The sequence below is a fragment of the Trichoplusia ni genome, chromosome 11 (assembly GCF_003590095.1).
Source record: "Trichoplusia ni isolate ovarian cell line Hi5 chromosome 11, tn1, whole genome shotgun sequence".
NCBI classification, from domain to species: Eukaryota; Metazoa; Arthropoda; class Insecta; order Lepidoptera; family Noctuidae; genus Trichoplusia; species Trichoplusia ni.
The window spans coordinates 8,397,967-8,421,159 of NC_039488.1; the positions used below are offsets into that span (position 1 = coordinate 8,397,967).

The 23,193-nt window shown below is 36.5% G+C and overlaps 1 protein-coding gene across 1 annotated transcript in view; it reads left to right on the top strand.

Moving 5' to 3' along the window:
• Nucleotides 1-21,646, top strand: part of LOC113498611 — a gene marked incomplete at its 3' end in the record, with an annotated part of 35,357 nt that extends 13,711 nt beyond the window's left edge. The window contains 1 exon segment of the mRNA XM_026878688.1: nucleotides 21,305-21,646. Coding sequence (XP_026734489.1) covers nucleotides 21,305-21,646 — 342 coding nt within the window.
• Between the last annotated feature and the right edge of the window lie 1,547 nt (nucleotides 21,647-23,193).

Genomic DNA, 23,193 nt, shown 5'->3' on the forward strand with positions numbered 1-23,193 from the left:
AAAATGCCAATAAATAAAAAACCTCACATAATTGAAATTGCTCAATCGGTTCGGGAGCTATGATGCCACAGACATACTAACAGAAACGTTATCTCACTTTTTGCGTCAGGAGTAAAAAAAATAAAGATCCTTACTGCGATATCGCTACATTAAAAACATTGTCTTAATAAGTAACTTTACAACAACAATTTACGTAGTTCCTCTCGTTAAACCGTGAGAAAGGGTAACTAGTTTTTTTTTGTAACTAATTAAATTAATCACCGGATGATCCGTGATAGCTGTTTGCATCCTGTTAATTTTGTTCACATCCTTTGGGTCAGGTAAAAAGTTTGAGAAACTTTCATATATTTAAAATTAAGGTTTATTTCAATCAATGATTGACTACCTAGCGACTTGCCCCGGCTTCGCACAGATTTCTTCAACCAATTTTTTGTTGATAAGGATTAATACCATCTGAATAAACGAACTTCGAAATAATCGTTGTTTTAGAACAATAATTATGACCAAAAAAGATTATATTGTATCAACTTTAAAACATAGACATATACAGTAGCGTTTTGACACATACTAATCGATATAGTTCTTATAAATACTTAAAAAAAAAAACTATTATACACTCAATTAAATGTCTTAAGAAAGTTATTGCGAAAGGACCAAAAATGTTTCCAAATCGACTGCTGCATTTTTAAATAAAGTTGTTTTTTACCCAGTGTCAGTTTAATTAGTATGTATAACATACATTGAACAATTCAGCTTAAATACAATAAAAAGTATTGTTTCATTCGAGGCAGAGATAAAAGTTATCGTTTCGCGCCGGCGTTGAGCAAGTTATCGCTTTTCGGACAGGTTCTACGTCCTGTGTCTGTCTAGATTTCTTGTTTATAGTATATTTTAGGTCTATATGTAGGTATTGCGGTATTTTGAAAGAGTTGCTAACGATAATGTATTGGCTTTTGACGAAATCAAGGCTTAATTTATTTATTATTGGATTGTATTAATAAATAACAATACCTACACAAAACACATAAACGTACGAAAATCCTACTAATATAATAAACGCAAAAGTTTTGTATGTATGGATGTTTGTTCTTATTTCACGCAAAAACCACTAAACGTATTTAGACGAAACTTGGTACACAGATAGTTTATAACCAGGATGAAACTTATAGGATAGTTTTTATCCCGCTTTTACGTTCCCATAGGATCAATTTCGATTTGTAGCCGGAGGACCTGCGGGCAACACCTGGTATTTAAAAAATTTAGCCAAATGGTTCATCTTCTAAGATGTTTGTGTATATAATATACCAAAATATTCCAGAACTTTTACCCAAAGCCATCTAGACCCAAACTAAGTGAAACTTGTATTATGAGTACTAGGAAATTGATAAACCTGCTTATCTAATATATAAAATTCCCGTGTCACGATGTTAGTTACCGTACTCCTCCGAAACGGTTCGATCGATTTTTATGAAATTTTGAAAATCTATTTTTCATACCCCTAAGTGATAAGGGTGGCGATTTTTGGACGAAAATTATTGTTTTTATTTTTATATAATGTGGCATTAAAATACATACAACTAGAAATAATTTATTAGGCAAAACAACGTTTGCTGGGTCAGCTAGTATATGAATAAATTACACCCAGACCCAGAAATGAAATGAAATAAAATGAAATGAAATGAAATGAAATGAAATGAAATGAAATGAAATTATTTATTCTGCAAATAGGATATTTTTTATCACTTTTACATGTCTTTTTTGAGAACGACGGAGCCGACATTTCCTAGCTGACTACCCTAAGAAGAAATGTCGAACAAATCTTTATCATCACACAAACATTTGTTCTGGGTGGCAATCGAATTCACCACCTCCGATATGGAAGTCAAGGTCACTAACCACTAGACCAACAGGCCAGTCAAGCAAACAATATCAGCTAAAATTCAATACCGAGGAAAGTAAAAATGAATATGGAATATGCGGGCATTATCATAATTTTCTATTAAAGGAAACAACTAGATAATACCAGCATAATGTAACAATGTCAGAAACAAAATATTTTTTTTCTAGAAAATAAATATTTTACACTAAGTGCCTTTGTCATACAAAGATTGATTCTAGGTCCAAGTTGTGTGCTAATAGTGTTTAAAGCTGCTTCGGAGGTCACCGGGAGACGATTTAAAAATAATGGATCTAATATTTTTAGCTATTGTAACAATCTCTGAAAAGACAACGCTTTGCTCCGAAACTAGTCAGGCAATTCCGATAAATAAATGTTAGTATTATCACTCTTAAATGATAAATAAAATTAGTATAAAGAAATTGAAAATCTTCACGAGAAAATTAAAAAAAGTCATGTAGTTAGAATAATGCAGCCACGTCATAAAAAGGACTCCAATTAGGTCCAAAACTAAATCTCGCGCATTGTGCAGCAATGCTGTGCATTTCCTCGTGTCACTGACGTTACCCGGTGGTTAGATTTAGTCTGACACTACCTGTCCCAGTAAGAGTCTGACACCACCTGTTCTCTACCCCGAGAGGGCGGGTATCCATGACTATTACCCCGCCAAATAAAAACCGTATTTCATTACACACCTTCCACAATAATATTGATCGAGCAAAAATAATTACAATAATTGCTTATCAATTATTCATGTAGCGAAAGTCAATTGTTTATAACTTGCGTGGGCGCCACAGCGAGGGAAAGTGACATACGGAACATTAAGTTTTTGTGTCACTTACAAGTTGTGTGTGTGACAGTTAGGCGGTGGTTTTTAAATTGTATGACATTTTCTGTCTCTAGGGACTCGTGGCTATGCTATTAGTATTGACTGCACGGATAGCCGGGTGGTTGAGGTCACTGGGCGTTACTGGGCGCGACGTGTCGCGGTTTCGATCCCCGCGTAGGACAAGCGTTTGTGTGATCCACAAAGGTTTCTTCTGAGTCTGGGTGTCTTTGTACATGTGACTTGTATTTTTGTCCCGCGACACAAGGATTAAATTCCCCACGGGAGTCGAAACAATCCTGCTTAAGAAGATCTACGCTTATCGCGATCGGTCCGTAGATGACCATCTTTGTCATAACGAGTTCCTCCGTGTTGCGGAAGGCATGTGTGGGTCCCGGCTGTTGTTCCTACATCGTTAACAGTCGTTACGGTTAGTCAGAAGCCAGAAAGTCTGACAACCAGTCTAACTAAGGATTAACGTGTTGCCCAGGTTGAGGAGGGCAGATAGGCAGTCGCTCCTTGTAGAACACGGGTACTTGGCTGCACTCGTGAGACTTTAAGGTAACACCAATATACCTGCGAAAATAAAAAAGGGGTAACTCAAGCTACTTTTACTTAAGAAAATATCTTTTTTTTCCTGAAATTAAGCAAGTTTTTGTTACATTTCACGCGGACAAACTCGCGGATACAGCTAGTCCTAATATCACTTTGATCGTCCCCCCATCCATCATTCCCTTTACCACACTCATAACATATCTTCATCTGGTATAGACGTCGGTTGTTCGGGGATTTCCGCGTATCTGTCCTATTTGGATCTGGTCCAAGAACGCTCAATTCAATATATTCTTCATTGATCAAGTCTGCCCTTAGTGGGTGTTAGACTATTAGAATATCGTATGCTATGTGCATATTAAACGCATTCCATTGGGATTCGTAGAATGCTCGTTCTCTGTATGAGAGGCCTGCAGTGGGACAGTTACAGGCTGGTGTTATTAACAGCTTCGGTAATGGCGCCCCACCGTGGGGCAGCTCACAAGCGTGGTGACCAATGCTCGTTCTCTGTATGAGAGGCCTGCAGTGGGACAGTTACAGGCTGGTGTTATTAACAGCTTCGGTAATGGCGCCCCACCGTGGGGCAGCTCACAAGCGTGGTGATCAATGCTCGTTCTCTGTATGAGAGGCCTGCAGTGGGACAGTTACAGGCTGGTGTTATTAACAGCTTCGGTAATGGCGCCCCACCTTGGGGCAGCTCACAAGCGTGGTGATCAATGCTCGTTCTCTGTATGAGAGGCCTGCAGTGGGACAGTTACAGGCTGGTGTCTTAGTAACTATAGTATATTGCATAGACTTTACTCTTCCCTTTAACCGGTTTGTTCAGAGTTAGTGAACAAGTTTCCCTTGCACCTGCTTGCGAAATATTTTGCAATACATCTGGTATTGAGAGGTTATTGACCGTTTAAAATTAATTGTACCATTCGCAGTCAGAAAGCAAAATACGTGCGTAAACAAAGAATTCTATGACGAAGAGAATTTGGTAAAAAATGGCGTACATAACGCCATCTAGTCTCAAACTAAGCAAAGCTTGTATTATGAGCACTAGACAACTGATAAACATACTTATATATTTCTGAATACATACTTAATATAGATAAATAACATCCAGAAACAGAACAAATAATCGTGCTCATACACAAACATTTGTCTTGGGTGGGAATCGAACCCACGTCCTCCGGCATAGCAGTCAGGGTCACTAACCACTAGACCAGCAGGCCAGTTATCTAATGTATAATATACGTGCGTGTATAATATTCTATACGTATAATATACGTGCATTCGTAACGGCTATATGGTTTTATTTTAACGTCACACGTTATTCATAAAGAATACCCAAAAAATCTAGGTTAATCATAAAGATGTTGCAATTTGAAAATACCAGACATACATTTAAGTAATTATGTGTGGTTTTCGTAACTTACTATGTTATATTACATAAATATAACATTAATATGTATGAGATTATGTGAGATTTAATGTATAATGTAAATTATAATACGTGTTGATATTATAAACGCAAAAGTAACTCTGTCTGTCTCTCTGTTACGCTTTCACGTCTAAACCACTGAACTGATTTTAATGAAATTTGGTACAGAGATAGAGTTGACCTTGAGAAAAAACATTTGATAGTTTTAATCCCGGACTTTTGAAGAGTTCTTTTGGAAACGCGATATAACCGTCCTCGACGCGGGCGAAGCCGCGGGCGAAAAGCTAGTAGTATTATACATACATACATGCAACAATTTAATCCTTTTAGAAATCAACCGTTTATAACTGCAACCAATCAGAGTATTCCAAATAATATACGAAACTTTCATATCATTGTGTACACATATGAAAGTGAAAACCAATCAAAATCGCATTTATTTTGAATGTCAGTTGGTGTTGGACTGTTGGTGCCCGCGATCACCACTTAAAGTGATAATATGAAACATACCGATGTGGAAAAGAGACGACGTTATACAGGATGGTAGGGACGTCATACCGATCCCTTTGGTCCAGGGGTTCTGGACATGATTCCAGACTCCCCTGCGTTGGAATTTTTCATTGTTCTTTTCATGAAAATTGCATTTTTCGTTCGCGTTTTTTTAATTTTATGTGTCATAAAATCATTTTTCCTACCTATATCAATAATATTTTCATAACGAAAATCATTATTTAGCCATTTTCACGAAAAAAGGGAATGTAAATAAAACACTAAAAACTGCTCCCGATCAGCTGATTCGTAAAGGTACTCGTCGGTCATCGCTCTCGCGCAAATCTAACCGAAAGTGACGTCAAATTGTTCAATTCATCATTCAATCATGAGCTGAAGCAGTGGCGGGGTTGCGAGCAAGCCGCATGAACAAACCGTTTAACGGTATGACGTCCCTTCCACCCTGTATACCGTTTATAGACGCCTTATAAAGATACTAGCTGTTGCCCGCGACTTCGTCCACGTGATCGATTGTATCTTCGCTCCTATTAGTCGCAGCGTGATGTTATATAGCCTATAGCCTTCCTTGATAAATGGTCTATACAACACAAAAAGAATTTTTCAATTCGAACCAGTAGTTCCTGAGATTAGCGCGTTCAAACAAACAAACAAACAAACAAACAAACTCTTCAGCTTTATATATTAGTATAGATTATTATACGAACAACGTAAAAAATACAAATCTATTTACAACTGGACATTACTCAATTAAAATCACTATAATGAGCTATTATTAAAGTTTGTCGATACTTCCTTATGACGACTCTCATACATTGTTTACGAAGATTATTTAAAAACTCCCCATGATTTAAAAATAGCGCCGTCTAAATATAACTCAAGTGGGGTGGAAACATCAAAAACACATGTTTCAAATCAATTGTTGTTTATTTTTAGATAACGTTCCAAGTGGATTGCAATTTTAATTTATGTTCAAAGGGAAGTCGGATTTTTTTAGATGCTTCCTCATTTAGACATGTTACCAAAAAGTTCAGGTAACAAATTGAAGTATGTAAACACACATTATCTTTAAAACAGTAGATTTTGTTGATAAAGGGTCCAATTTATAACATTCCCATTTTGAGCACAGGCCTCTCTCAAAATAGGAGAGAATTGAGCATTGATCACCACGCTTACAGTGTGATCCACGAATGCTTGTCCTGAGTCTGGGTGTATTTGTGCATGTGACTTGTATGTTTGTGAAACACCCCGCGATTCAAGGAATTTATTTTATTTAATTAAGTCCCACCAAATGCTTCGGTAAACCAAGCAAAGCCCGTCAAACTGCATAGAAATCTGAAATACTGTTTAATTTCACATTGATAAGAAAATATAAAATACTCGTTTCTGTTTACTGTAATTTAATGACGGTCTAGATTTTTATTATACTTATTGTGATTCAAAATAAACTACAAAATCGATCCGTAGTCATAAATAGTAACAACAACGCAACGACATACCATTTAAACATGAAAACTCATTTTAAAATCGATTTGTTATTACCAGAGATACCCCTTAAGGAAACAACAAAAATAAAAGAAAAACGGCATCAAAGATTCATTATTAAATGATGCAACGGTTTACTCGCGCGTATTTATCGGGATCGCCCGACTAGTTTCGGACCCAACCGGAGTCCTTAATCATGAGCTGACGTTACGCGTGCATCATTTAATAAGGCATCGAAGACTTTTGTAGTTTCAGGAACCGATAGACAAAAAGATTTCTCGTCAATATCATAGCACTAGCTGTTGCCCGCGACTTCGTCCGCGTGGTTAGAAGGTATAAGCTATGATTTATACCTGCCCTGTTTTTTCCACATTTTCCATTGTATCTTCGCTCTTATTAGTCGCAGTGTGATGGTATATAGCCTAAAGCCTTTCTCGATGAATGGTCTATTCAAAACAAAAATAATTTTTCAATTTGAACCAGAAGTTCCTGAGATTAGCGCGTTTAAACAAACAAACAAACTCTTCAGCTTTATATATTAGTATTGATTATATAAAGTTCTTGTTAACTTCATTAAATAAATACCTACAAAGTACAAGATGACATGATGATGCAACAATAATTTATATAACATGATCGTACAAAGATAACTGTTTCGTGCAAAATAATGACAATATCAATAAAACTCTTGTTTTTATCATTATTATGAGAGAAAGTTCAAGTCGGAAATGTGACTTTATATAGCTTTTTTCGTGTGTAAATGTCATGTATTGTTTGTGTATTAAGTTTTAAGAGGAGCTCGTGAATTAGATACAATTGAACAATTGATCGATCACTTGTTAAGCAAGGCTTGATAATTTCGGTCGTGGGATTTGTGATCTATGTCATAACGAGTCCCTGCGTGTTTCAGAAGCACGTTAAATTGTGGGTCCCGGCTGTTATTCATACATCTTTGTCAGTCGTTACAGGTAGGCAGAAGATAGAAAGTCTGACACCTTTCTAAGGGGTATCTTGTTGCCTATAACTGTGTTGAGGAGGTCAGATAGGCAGTCGCTCCTGGTAAAACACTGGTACTTAGCTGCATCCGGTTAGACTGGACGTCGACCACAACATAGTTGGAAAAAGGCTAGGATGATGATATTAAGTTATCATTAGCTCTATAGAACACTTCGCTTATACTCGCTAACCCGGTTCTGTAACCAAGCTTCTGCTTGCGACCAACTTTTATTTCCAATTTCCATTCATCGATCGGCCATTGTAAATAACAGAATCGGGGCCCAGGTTTTTGCCTTGAGAATTGACATCCAAGACAGTATGTATATCTACTTTCATTTAGTGTTTAATAATATAGGTCATATACTAATATAATAAAAACACAGGCCAAATGTGTCATAACAATGTACGTCGATTTGCATAATATCCTCACTAATATTATAAATGTGAAAGTGTGGATGTTTATCACTCAATCACGCAAAAATGGCTGAACGGATTTAGACGAAATTTGGCATGGATATAGCCATTGACATGGAAGAGAACATAGATACCTTTTATTCCGATTTTTGAAATAGTTCCCGAGGGAAAATAGAAAAGGTGTGTAAAAGCTATAAAATGACTAAGGGGATGTATTTCAATGGAAACGGGAACCACCGAACGCTGTAAACTGAAGTCCACGCAGACGGAGTCGCGGGCAAAAACTAGTAGAGATATATATGGTTGTTTTGCATGGTTTCATGAAAATATTTCAAATGGTAATGTAAGGAGTCATTGCCGTCCCAACCCCAGTTATTTCGAATCGCTTGCCAATCGCCGCGTCAGCTCATGATTAAGAACTCCGGTTGTATCTAAAACTGGACGGGTAATTTTTATACAAACGCGTGAGTAAACCTTTTCAAATAAATAATTACGCGATAATTATATCCAACTAATATTATAAAGGCAAAAGTTTGTGAGTGTGTATATTTGTTACTTCTTCACGTCAAAACGGCTGAACCGACTTTAATGAAATTTGGTATGGAGTTAGTTGACACCCTGGATTAACACATTTGCTACGATTTATTACGAGAAAATATCCTATTTCCTAAACAAGCGGACAAAGTCGCGGGAAACAGCTCGTACTTTAATAACAAATTACATTTTCTTACAACAAAATGCATCATCAAAATCGGTACATTCGTTTCAGAGCTACGATACCACGTCCAAATAGAATTAATGCTCTTTCTTTGTCAATTAAAATACTATACAGTTTTCGCTTATAAAGAAGTTCATGTTATGCAACGAGATAGCAATATGTTTATCTTCTTATCAACTTGTGCAGTCACCTTTGACCTTTCGGGGTTACTTTACACGTGTCTCATTCACCTACGTATGTATTTGTGTCTTTTTGAAAGTCTTAATAAAGTTACTGTTTTAATCTATACTTCTATACTTACATATATATAAAGCTGAAGAGTTTGTTTATCGTATATTGTTATTCTATAGTTTAATACGTGGCTGGAAATCGCAAATGATGGAAAGGTGTGGAAGAGAAAGGGGGACACATTTGCCCAGAAGTAGGATCTAAAACGGGCTTAAAATAGTGTAATACTATGTAATTCTGTTCTGTTTTTAAATGAACTACATAATAAATAAATAAAATACAGACGAATTGAAAACTCTCTCCTGTTTAAAGTCGGTTTAAAAATCCATACATGATTGCTTAAAAAAAATTACAATCTTCTTAAAAAAATAGGCTTATCATATCTTTACTAGATTGTATACCTGATAAGCTATCTGCCTTTAAAATCTTATCTCTCACAATCACTTACATAAATAGACAGACAGATTTGTCTATTTTAAAATCTATATAAATAATCAGCTATTGGCGGATTGATCATAAAATCTCTTTACGATACAACTAATCAAATGTCATCATTTATTTTCAATGAACTCTTTATCTTTCAATGTGAAATCTTTGTTTGTTTTGTAAGGAAATCCTAATTAAATCTAGTTCTAAAGTCTAGGTTGCTTTGGTCTGTGATGAAGTTGAAGTTCAATTATGGCTATCAAAGCAAAAAATATTTTATGAAGGAAATTTTGGCTATGTTGGAAAAAGTTGTTGCCTCTTAAGCTTTACAAGGAGCGCCTGTCTATCTGACCTCCTCAACCCAACGTGGGCAACACGATACCCCTTAGTTAGAGCGGTTGGCTGGCTTTCTAGCTTCTTACACAGCCGGGACCCACAATTTAATGGAGTCTTCCGAAACACGAAGGAACTCTTTATGACATAAATGGTCAACCATCCACGGAACAACTGGATTCGACTAAGTACCAGTGTTTTACAAGGAGCGACTACCTATCTGACTTCCTCAACCCAACCTGGACAACACTTTCTAGCTTCTGACTACCTTTAACGACTGTCAAGGTTGAATAACAGCCGAGACCCTCAATTTAACGTGCCTCCAAAACACGAAGGGAATCTTTATGACATAAATGGTCACCCATCTACGCACCATTCAAGCATAGCTTAACTATCTTCTCGTTTTTATTTATGACGGTTAAACATTCAAATTCGAACATGTTGTTTTGAACTATAAATAATTAACGACCACATACGGATCCCTTATCGTTTAATTGTTATGACATTGACCGTTTTTTTGCGCAATTATTTCGTATCATAGGCTATCGCGGGGCGCGGCGGTGCCCATCTGTCTCTTTCAATGATTAGTGATGGATGTGTATCGATATCGATAGTTTTGGTATTTAATTACTGGTTCATTTAATCTGGGGTACTTAAATTAGAAAGCTCTTTGAGGTTTATTGAGCCTAGGACCAGTTGTGGACTGTTCGGATGAAGAACATGATATTAGAGTTTTAGGACTATCATGTATTGGTTTTGCCGAAATACATACATACAACGAATAATAATAATTAAAAGATAATAAAAAATCGAAATACCCACGTTTTTACATGTTACTTCATTAAAATTTTATCAAAATCGGTCCAGTCGTTTTTAAAATTGTAAATTGCATTGTCATTGGGTTTGAAGCTACACCAAAAATTTCAGCCTGCTGGCTTTTCGGGAAGTGCCTCAAAATTGAGTAACAAACAAAAACCCAACCGGAACGACAAACCAGAAAGTCTGTGTATAAAAAAACAGTCAATCAGTTTGATGGGTGGCCATTTACCCCCCTAACGAAGTCAGTAACGAAGTCATAAAAAATATAACTATCGCAGCTTAGCATTCTCATTAAACCCACACGTTCATCCACGGAACCCTCGACACCCATCTCTCAAACAACATCTTACACACAAATAAAGCTACCAAAAAACCGGAACTCCTCTTATAAAGATCACCGTGCTCATTTACGCTACTTAGATAATCATAAGACAATAGCCGTCAACGCAGGGCTGACTCAGTACCGAGTAAGAGCTGTCATTATGACGTCACTGCCCGTTTTGTGTAGTCAAAAGTATTGTAATCTATTTTATTCCGGTGTGGAAGAATGCGTGTCGATGGGATTTCATGCTAGTTTTTGTATTCAAAGATTCTGCCTGATCGGGTCTGGTTGTGATACGAACGACGGCCATTTTGTATTTCTGATGATGGTAACAACAATTGCTCTGTAGTACTTTGTGCAGAGATTTGTTTTTTTTTGTAAAGAAGGAAGGTAATATATGTGAAGACATTTGTACAAATGTAACAAACACTTTTTTTAAAACCACATCCAAATTGCTTCAACCAAACGCGAGATAATCGCGGACAAACATATATACATACATACAAAAAATCAAACTGAGAACATCCTTTGTTTGAAGTGTCTTAAAATCTCTAAAAAGACGGAAAAACACCTCCCTTTGGGAACGGAACTCCAAAAAGACAGAAATACATCTTCCAGATCTCAATCATCTACATTCTACCTTTCAGCCTTTCCTTAGCTACTTCCGACTCCAAAGACATTTTAAATACCTTTAAATCCAAACGATTTTACCACCAGCCCTGCAAACGTCACATTACCGCAATACATACCCATTGTATTATAATTAAACCTAGTTCCCACTCGAAATAGTGCCAAATAACAAGACCGAAAGAATGTAAAACAATCTGTCTTTTAATACACTTTATTTTTGTTGTCGGTTCTCAGATTCAATTTTGTTTTGAGTACACGATTCTTGCATTTGTAGTATTTTGTCTCCGTAAAGCTTGGTGCTATTGCAGAAGACTTGGTTATATCTATATACTAATATATAAAGCTGAAGAGTTTGTTTGTTGGTTTGTTTAAACGCGCTAATCTCAGGAACTACTGGTCTAAATTGAAAAATTCTTTTTGTGTTGAATAGACCATTATTGAGAAAGGCTTTAGGCTATAAACCATCACGCTGCGACTAATAGGAGCGAAGATACAAAGGAAAATGTGAAAAATAGGGCAGGTATAAATCATAACTTATATCTTTAACCCACGGGGACGAAGTCGCGGGCAACAGCTAGTATAGATATGTAGTAATGATTTTAGACTCTATTTGAATTTTGCTTTTTTGCACATTGTCTTGGCTGTTGTCCTCGGGCCTGCCCGCTACAAATCAGATAGGACACGAAATCGGGATAAAAACTATCCTACATGTTAATCCGGATTATAAACTATCTGTTTACCAAGTTTCGTCTAAATCCGTTCAGTGGTTTTTACGTGAAAGAGGAACAAACATCGATGTTTTCCCCTCGTTCCGTCCACCCATTTATATAAACCTTCGCGTTTTTATAATTAGTATGATAATAGTAGGATTATGAGTAACTAATAAATGATTTCGTCCTGTCCGTTCATCTGTCACCTGTCAAGTAGCATGCGGGTTCAATTTTTCCACTTTAGGTACTAACTTTTTAAAACCGACCCATGAGTACATGTTTTGTTGTTTGGAGGAGTTCGTGGCTAAGCTATAACTGCATAAGTGAAACGATCACAGATTAAGCTACGCTTGACACGGTTGTTCCGTAGATGGGTGACCATCTATGTCATAACGAGTTCCTCCGAGTTTAGGAAGACGCGTTAAATTGTGGGTCCCGGCTGTTATTCATACCTTTGACAGTCGTAACAGGTAGTCAGAAGCTTGAAAGTCTGACAACCAGTCTGACTAAGGAGTATCGAGTTGCTCAGGTCCACACCTCAAGGTCTATTTGGCAGCTTACACCCTCATTCAAGCTGTATCGAATAAGAGAATCCGATAAAAACTTTCACGTATACTTTATAACTATCATTCAAAATACTAAGAATTTCTAGTCTAGTGTGATCTTATCTAACCTTGGATTTCTAAATTGACCAGATATTTAAAAAGTAGGAATGTTGGCAATTACCAAGTGATATAGTTGACAATAATAGAGCATATTTCTAAACACCAACACATTTCAAGAAAAACTATCTAAATGATATAAGGAAGATTTAAAGCTCACTTGCTCGTAAAGTTTACTGGTAAGTGACGTCACACGAGATTTTGAATCACAGTAATCCTCAATATTTTGTTTACGAGAAAAAAAAACCCGTCTTATATTTTTTGAAAATCTATCGGATGGACTAAACCGTGTTTTTTTTGTGAATACCCTAATAATGACCTAGAAATACATTACAAGATCCAAAATGAGATGTTCTTATAAATAATCAATTTTAAAAACCTGATTTTAGTTAACTAGTTTATAAAAAAACTGACTAAAGACTAGAAATACTAAGTTATATAATAGATAGTTTACATATATTAATATTTAGAAATTAATAGAATTAACAGTGTCACTATTATGAGGTTAGACAGAATGAGGATAATCACGTGTAACAAAATACGTCTGTAACCATCATCATCAGCCTAGCCTTTTCTCTACTATGTTGTGGTCAGCTTCTAGCCTAACTGGCTAAGTACCCGTGTTTTACAAGGAGCGACTGCCTATCTGACCTCCTCAACCCAGTTACCTGGACAACACGATACCCCTTGGTTAGACTGGTTGTCAGACTTTTCAAGCTTCTTTCAAACTTCTGACTACCTGTAACGACTGTCAAAGATGTGTTAATAACAGCCGGGATCCACAATTACGTGTCTTCCGAAACAGGAAATTGTCACGACATTGATTGTCACCCATCCAAGAGCCGACCGTATGAAGTGTCGCTTAACCTGTGATCCATCAAATTGCGCTGTCGGAGTCTAGCCACCAGCTCCTAAGTACACTTAAATAAGATTTTATACTATTTACAATATTATAGATAAGTTTCAACCATTGAATATACTCGGAACATAACAAGTTGAACGCGTAAACTTGATTTGCTAGTTAATAATAAGTTAGTCACGATTTAGGCTATAGCGTTTATATGTAAAAACAAAGGTGTTATCCAATACCTGTTTTTTATTTCAATAATAATGGTATCAAGTTCACTACGTTGAACACGAATATGTCGTTATAGGAATAGGAAAATGTAGGTTGGGTTTCTGAATGGATTTTATTTTGCCTTTCGTACCTCAAAATGTAAAAAGCTTTATTGTATATTGTGATATATGCGCTAATAATACGTATAACATTTGTTATATGAATAGGTACAAATAATACAGTATTGTTAGTTAAGTTTCAGACAGTCAATTCCAAGTATATTTACCTAATATCTACGAATTCTTGAAAATAAATAAATGCGGACAACATCACATACATTGTTCTGAACCAAAAGTAAGTTGCCAAAGCACTTGTGTTATGGAATTCCGATACAACGGAGGTACCACAAACACCCAGACCCGAGACAATGTAGAAATGTGAATTTTTACATTGACCCGACCGGGGATCGAACCCGGGAACTCAGAGCTAGCGACACCTTGAAACCGGTGCGTACGCCACTCGACCACGGAGGTCGTCATAAAGATTGACTGATATGCAATTTCAACTTACCAACGCCAACCATAGAAAAAATATTAACCAACTACAAAAATAATTTTAGTTTAAACATCAAAAATTCAAACAATCAGGTCTTGAAACCAAAGAAACAAAACAACAACCGTAATAAAACTTAAAGAAAATAACATTTACAATGAACTTAGCTGTTACCTAAGTGTTATGATCTCAAGACAATATAACGGATATCGTACCCCCGATACGGTGGCTGGCTATTGCATCATTTGAGCATAATGGTAGGGTGCTGAGTTATTCGTGGATAGTTTTTGGCGTTTTCAACCGATTTGAAAAAGGTGTGTTCTTGATTCGTATTTTTTGTGTTTTGTTAATCCTGAACTTTGGATTGGATGAATCGGTTTTGTTTTGTCCCATAATAGATATAAAAATCTAAAAATCCACGTTTTTAAATGTCACCAAATTAAATTTTTCAAAATTGTCTATGGCGTTGTCATCGGGTTAGAAGCTACTCCGAAATTATTTCAGCCTGCTGTGTTATCGGGAAATGCCTCAAAATTGAGATGCCAGAATCCAACCGGAACGACAAACAAACAAGAAAAGTGAGTGTGTAAAAACGTGGAAAAATCAATGCAAAAATGTCTTAGTCTTATTTGAAGTAAATTGTAAGTTTTTATTGTTAAAAAAATATAATAAAATCTGCAAGTGTCCTAATTAACTGTTTGTGAGTGAACCAATGTGACTTTTATAAAGTTAAGCATATGTGCTTTCTTTATTATTCTAATACACCACTGAAACACGGTGAGAAACCTGATTTAAAATTAAAGGATTATAAAATCGCCCGTAGTAATTAATAAATATATAAATAAATGCGGACAACATCACATACATTGTTCTGAACCCAAAGTAAGATGCTAAAGCACTTGTGTTATGGATTCCAGATACAACGATGGTACCAATTTAGCGCATCGACCCTCAAATATTATCTGTATTAACTATTTAGTAATCTGTGCCTGTATATCTAGAAGCCTGTGCCCAACAGTGGGACAATCAAAGTGTAGTATTAGATACATCTTTTTTTAAGTATAATCCTGATAACATTGCAATAATTTTTTAGGAAGATTTCCATAAAACTGAGTGATGTTTTTTTAGTTAAATTTCACCTTTACCAGGCCCCTAAATCAATAGATACGTGAACAATAGTTTTTACAATAACTCAATACTTCTTTGTGGACAAAATCACGTTTCTTGCTTAACTATTTTCTTTACAAGCGTAACATGTCACGCGTAAATTGACAATGACGGTTGGCAGATCATTACTTTTATATTATTCTTGTTGTGGTAAACGTGTCTGGAGTGGTATTGGTCACCTAGTGGTGGTAATATTCACTTTTACTAGTTCCGAATCTGTTAATATCAACATCAATAACATCATCATCATCAGTCCACTGCTGGACATAGACCTCTTTCAGTTTACGCTACTGAGATCGAGACTCAATACTCAATAGTTTTATTGCATTACACATGTATTATTAGATGGTAAAACTTATGAATAGATCACATAAATACATCATAACATAAAGTTTTAGGAGAGAGTAAGCTTATTATTAAAGTCTAAACCAAAGAACTGATTTAAATGAAATTTGGTACAGAGATAGATTTTGAGAAAGAACATGGGATAGTTTTTATCCCGGAATTTTGAAGAGTTCTCTTGGAAACGCGATACAACCGACCTCGACGCGGGCGAAGCCGCGGGCGAAAACCTAGTGACTATATACTTTCTCAAAAACTGTTCTGGAGTCGAACCCTCCGGTATACCATTCAGGTCCACTTACCTCTAAACAACCAGGCCAGTTATGATGATTACTTCGATCTGACAGCTATAAGTTCAAATGAGATCTCTATGAAAGACTAATGACCATTCACAGTAATTTGCCAACGCGCAAATCAACCGTCATCAACTTATAAACAGATTAAACAAAAAAAAAACGGGAAAGTGCGAGTTGGATTCGTGCGCGATGGGTTCCGTCCCATTGGGTGCATATATTAATTTGTTATACAAAAAAACATAACAACTTGCTACAAATTAAGAATACTGAGCCAAACTTGAATATTTTTGGGGCCTATTGATAGCTACTTCACGTTTAATGTAAAAGTCAAGAATCAATAAATTAGCTTCAACCAGTTCAAAGTTCTGAGGTAACAAATATAAAAAAGAGTACAGACGAATTGAGAAAAAAAAATATTGATATATAAAAATATATTATCCGTCGGCAGCAAAAATAACCCCTTCAAATAAATCATGTTGAACCTGTTCATGATAACCATAACGACACCCTTAGTGACATACAGCTTCGCACTTCGCACTTAGAGTCATTATTATCTAATACTAGCTGTTGCCCGCGACTTCGTCCCCGTGGGTAAAAGATATAAGTTATGATTTATACCTGCCCTGCTTTTTTCACATTTTCCATTGTATATTCGCTCCTATTAGTCGCAGCGTGATGGTTTATAGCCCAAAGCCTTCCTCGATGAATGGTCTATTCAACTTAAAAAGAATTTTCCAATTTGGACCAGTAGTTCCTGAGATTAGCGCGTTCAAACAAACAAACAAACTCTTCAGCTTTATATATTAGTATAGATAACATTTCTAAATCTAATAAAAATAATAACAAATTAATTTTTATTCCTGTTGAAACCTGTCTACCATCTTTTCCCATTCAACACTAGCTTTTACTTAAGGGGTCTCTTTATCCTTTCGCTACGGAACCCTAGAAATACTGTCATTAGAATCCAAACCGAACCAGTTACGAGTTATTTACTTTCACATACACTTGTATGATCGAAAGCTATTTGTGCGGAAATGTTATTTACTGCGTATTCTGAGTTTCCTGCTCGGAAAGTTAGCTTGCCTTCCTGCTACTGGGGAACCTGTATTTTGATTTGATTCCAAGTGGTGATGGGATTTTTATTTTTGACTAGCTGTTGCCCGCGACTTCGTCCCCGTGGGTAGAAGATTTAAGTTATGATTAATACCTGCCCTGTTTTTTTCATATTTTCCATTGTATCTTCGCTCCTATTAGTCACAGCGTGATGGTTTATAGCCTTCCTCGATTAATGGTCTATTCAACACAAAAAGAATTTTTCAATTTGGACCAGTAGTTCCTGAGATTAGCGCGTTCAAACAAACAAACAATCAATCAAACAATCAAACTCTTCATCTTTATATATTAGTATAGAAGTATAGATTAGCAAATAGGATAGCTATTAGCCAGATCTAATGTTCCCGTGGGATCATTTTCCGGGCGGAGCCGCGGGCAACAGCTAGTTTTAAATAATATCATACTAGTTTCCTGTGCCAGTACTACAGACTACGGTATTACAATAATTATATTTTGTTACTAGTCCATGTCTATATTTAAACTTAAGGTTGACAGGTAGAGATAGTTATATAGCCTTAAATCAAATTTAATTATAACCAATGACAAATTAACAGCCTTATACATTAACAAGTACAATACGGTGACTTGGATCGTCGTGAAGGAGCTACCAAATCTCTCTGTTTCACACAGCTAGCTTGTATACGATCTCGCTTTTACAATAGGGATGATGACTGGGTATTAAAAGAAAAAATCTCATTAGTCCCTCAGTTAGATAATTGAAAAGTATGAGACACGTATTTTTTCCTTTTTCAGAAAAACTAGACTTGACAAAGATTAACTGCTTTAAAGTTAAGGAGAGGGGGCTTGTGACGTAACGATAGGGTAAAATTTATACTCAATCGTGATGTCACGCGTAAGTTTCATTCACTGTAATTTGGTCAATTTATGTTTGCGGGACAAATTAAAAAATACGTATCCATTATTATACAAAAATCTACAAGACGGACACGGCAAAAAAAAATTTTCATCGTCCCTATTTTTTTATTTCCGAAGTGCCAAGTTTCTTCGGCCATATTGTATGTACGCCTCTTAAAGAAAGATGATTTTAAGGAACAGTTGTGGAAGTAAGTCGCCGTCCCTTTTACACAAATGCCTGTACAGACATTACATTAAGACTGTATTCGAACACATTTGCCATTAAATTTCGTGACATGGCTCTAACATAATTTATTTAATAACGCGGTTTACTTAGTTTGATTCGTTCGCCGTCGTCATCTCATGGTTAAGGACCTAGGTAAGTCCGAAACTAGTCGGGCGATCCTGATAAATAAGCGTCAGTAAACCCTTATTAACCACTGCTTATGTTTTTAACTAGGCAACTGTTTTCCACTGCTCTACAAAAGCCTCCCCCAAATTCTTTCACAATTATCTATACCGGCTACCTGGAATCAGTCTTCTTTGTTTTTAACCAAATATTTATACCTATAAAACTTAACATACATAATTATGTACACACAATTCCGTGGTTACTGCGGTCATGGCAACCTCTAGCAACCTGCACGATGAAAGTAAAACGTATCATGTGTTCAAGCCTACTGACTATTGCGAAATCTATTCATATAAGTATTCTATTTATAGAAGTATAGATAGTAATAGAATAGTTATTTATATTATCAGACTCTGCGAACTAGATACCTCCGAAATTAAAATGAAATTTATCCTATCTTTCAATCTGTGCAGCTTGCGCACGATGTGCAAAATTTGATTAATATCGGTCGAGGAGGTTAGGAGCCCATCGCGCACAAGCAACATGACGCATAATTTGTATATAGTATTTTTTTTTATTCTAAGTCAGGCAAAGTTTAATCCTTGTATCGCGGAGGCTTCACAAACATTCAACTCACCCAGACTCAGAACAGGCAGTTGTGGATCATACAAATATTTGTTTTATGCATCGATGGAACCGTTGTAAACTGTAACAGCAGAGATACTGAAAATATCGTACAAGAAAAATTAACAGCAATTGGTCACCCCTTCAATTTATGACCGTGACTGACGTTGCTTAAGCTCTATATCCATTTTTAGTATTTGTCGTCACAGCGGCAACAAAAATACCTGCTGTTTTAACTGCCTAGCTATAACAGTTTATGAGATAGAGCCTGATGACCACTAAAAAGTAACTAGAAATTGCTGAAAAAGTATTTATCTTTATTAGATTCCAACCTGAAACCTCCTTTTACTTGCCTTAAGTCTATAATATTTCCTATCCAATCGGTAGCCGAAACTAAACGGTCGAAATATTTAAAAAGCTAGTATTGAAAGTTGAAACTTTCTCCTATGTCGAATTCGTTAACAATGGCGAAAGATTTAATTACACCTAAGTTTGTTAGTATAGATGACTTTACATAAAAAGTCAAAGAGGTCGTATTGTCAGTTTGTCATTTTAAATACGTCATTTTTATACGATGACGATGACATGTATTATGTTAGGCAAGCCTTCTTCGCATAGGCCCTGGTTATATCTGCCTTAAACACATGAAAATTGAATTAAACTACCAGGTGGAGAGTCATCGGTTCAAATAAGTACGGTAGCCACCAGGAGGCAACACCAGAGAGACTAGGGGTACACAGTTATAGGGGTGTACAGTTATCGTGGTAGTTTGCATCACGTTCCAGTGGTCTCAGGTACAAGATAAGGGTGAAGCACTCCGATGATTTTAGCCGGTAAGAGTCTGGCATACCTCGCCCCCTTCCCCAGGGCGGAGAAACTCCATGAGTATTTCCCCGGGAAAAAAGGGTGTACAGTTGCTATACATTGCCACAAACGACCAAATGTGGGAGACGTAGCACGGCGGTTCAAGTTTAGTCAGTGAGAGTCAGACACTATACGCTAGACTATATGAGGTGGGTGTCAATGAATCAGTAAACTTAGCCTATCGCGGTCCACTGCTGGATAAGGCGGGGGAATACTCATAGACACTCACTCCCTCGGGGGAGGAAATTGGTAGTGTCAGACTCTGACGTCAGACGTCCGCGCTTTTGTGTCGGTGAATGGCAATGCGTTGCAATCGTTCATACTGCTGGATATAGGCCTACCCCGAGTTTCGCCATAACAAATAGCCTTTTGTCTTCCGTATCCAATTCGACCCAGTCACCTTTATTAAAAAACGTAGATTTTTACAAATGCAATAAATTCAAATTAGAGTAAATCGCTTTCAACGATATTACTTGTCCTGAACATCCAACAAACATTGTTATGCAGGCAAAAAGATTTGTGTACACACATTGCAAGTTAAATAATAGCTTATAAAAACAGACAAACCCACAGCATCGAATTAGTAAACAAAGAAGTGTACGTCATATTATTATTAAACGTATTATGTTTGTTTGTTAAAACAATATATGAATAGAGAAATTCTTTATGAGGAATGCCTAGTAGCTTGGGTTACAGTCGTGGAGTGACTATATGACGATATTTTGTAACTCATACTATCTGCCTTCCTCTTAACATACTAGCTGTTACCTGCGACTTCGTCCTCCTGTAAGCTGGAAGGGTTGGTAATACACAAATAAATTGTAAGAATAATATTGCGACTGTAAATAGAGATCCTATCATATTTTTCAAGATAAATTAGGCTACACGGTGTGCGAATTTGATTTAAACTGGGAAAGTCGTTTAGAAGTCCATCGCGGACAAACAACGTGATACGTAATACATACATTGAATACAAAATAATATTTTGCGTGGTGACCTGAACCTTTTAGATATCTCCCTAGGAAACTCTCAATTTCTCACATTGGTAACTTAACTGTATCTCCACAAACCGTTCAAATACAGCTTAATATTTCAAAATACTTTAACATACATTTTCCCTCTTTCCAGGATCAAAAGATCTACGACATCCCATACGAGACCAGAGCACCATCACCAGACCTCCCACTCCGCGAACCAGAAATCCCAAAAACGGACTTCGCGAAACTACGCCAGAATTTCGAAAACGGATTCCCCTCCGTGGAACCCAAAAAACCGGCCCCGATTAAACCGAAACCAATTCTGGTATCGAAGACCAAACTGGCGAGGTCTATAGAGAATCTGAATGGAGAGTTTTTGAAGAATCCAGGGAAGTTTCATACTGAACAGAGGAGGATGAGGAATAAATGTGAGTCTGCAATCAGCTTTACGCTGCCCAAGAGGGATACACAACTTGATTTGGATAAAGAGAATGTAAGTACTATATTTTTAAGCGTCTCTTCCAATACTAGAAAAATGGGTACATATGTTTCAGGGATACACGGAGAGCCAAACCCACAGAGCGGTTTTCACTACCCTATTTCGCAAATAAATGATTTTGATTCTAATTTGGTAGGAATAGGGCTAAAATGCACAGGCAAGTATTTTGCCTTTTTCTGAAAAACAAAAATATACAAAGAGAAACTGCTTTGAAGTTTAGAAACGATTACGTATAATTTATACACTATGGTGACGTCACGCATAAGTTAAATTCACTATTATTTGATTAATTTATGTTTACATATCATTAAACTGCAAGATGGACGCTGAAGAAATAAGTCATTTCCCCTTCGATCGTAGAAATTAAGTCTTTAGTTTAATATTCTAACTCGTGGTTATGCCACACTTGTGTACAAGTTGTAAAAAGTTTTCATTACAAAAGTATCATTTTATTCATAACTAATTACCTTTATTATACGATCCTTATCGCTTGCGAGCATTACCGGACGTAAAAAAATAACACTCACATGAATCACCGTAGCGGCGAAAATCTGAAACTCTATGCGACTTACCATAGCTGTTAGTTCAATGGTGCCTCAATAGATGGCGTTGTTCGTTGGTAACAGAAAGTTGTAGTTTGTCGCGTGTTGAAATGACCGCGTCTCGGCAAACGTAGTGTAGGTCAGGCACGGTGGAGTGATGATCTGCGCAAGATGACAGGAGCTGGATGAGGGCAGCCGGAGATAGATCCCGATGGCGTGTGATTGGGGAGGCCTATGTCCAGCCGTGGACGAATATGGGCTGATGATGATATGTTGAAATGTTATTAGTGGGGCGTTGAATATCTAGTTGTTGTGTTTTTATTTAGAATTCGGTCTAATTAGTATTTTATTTTGAAGTTGTATGTGTTCTGTCATATTGCGAATGAATTAGTTGTGTACTGCTTTGCTGTGTCTAGGATTTTCTTAAAGTTTCTTATGAGAGACAGCGGATGGACGGTAGCGCCATGGTTGGCACAGGAAACGGTGTCGATACGATTTTAATAAATACCGCGTGGTTTGATTTCAAGTAACCCAGGATAGAAAATCGTGGAAGGATTTGGGCTAGGCCTTAGCTCAGCTGATAGAGAGAGTGGGCCTGATTTTTTTAAATAATTTTTGAAAAAAAAAAACTTTTTTAGGTAGATAGAGAGGTGTTTATTTTCATGATCAGAGATAGATATTATTATTTGCGGTCTTTTAAAGGCGCTAGGCTATTGAAAGCAAAAACATTGGATTCTGATCTGGTAACCCACTAGTATCGTTCTATCACTAGTATATTATGAGAACTTTTGAACTTTCTATAAATAGCGTTTGCTGTTTAAACAACTTTTTGCCGTGACCTTAAAACAGTACTCTTGTGCTCCCTTTACAAAAATGATGAGTCAATTATCTTCCATTATCATAGTGTTTCTAAAACAATTACTCATATAACATTATTATTGTAAACTACACTTTATCTCAAAGCAATAAAGTGCAAAATCGTTCAGCAATAACCGGCTA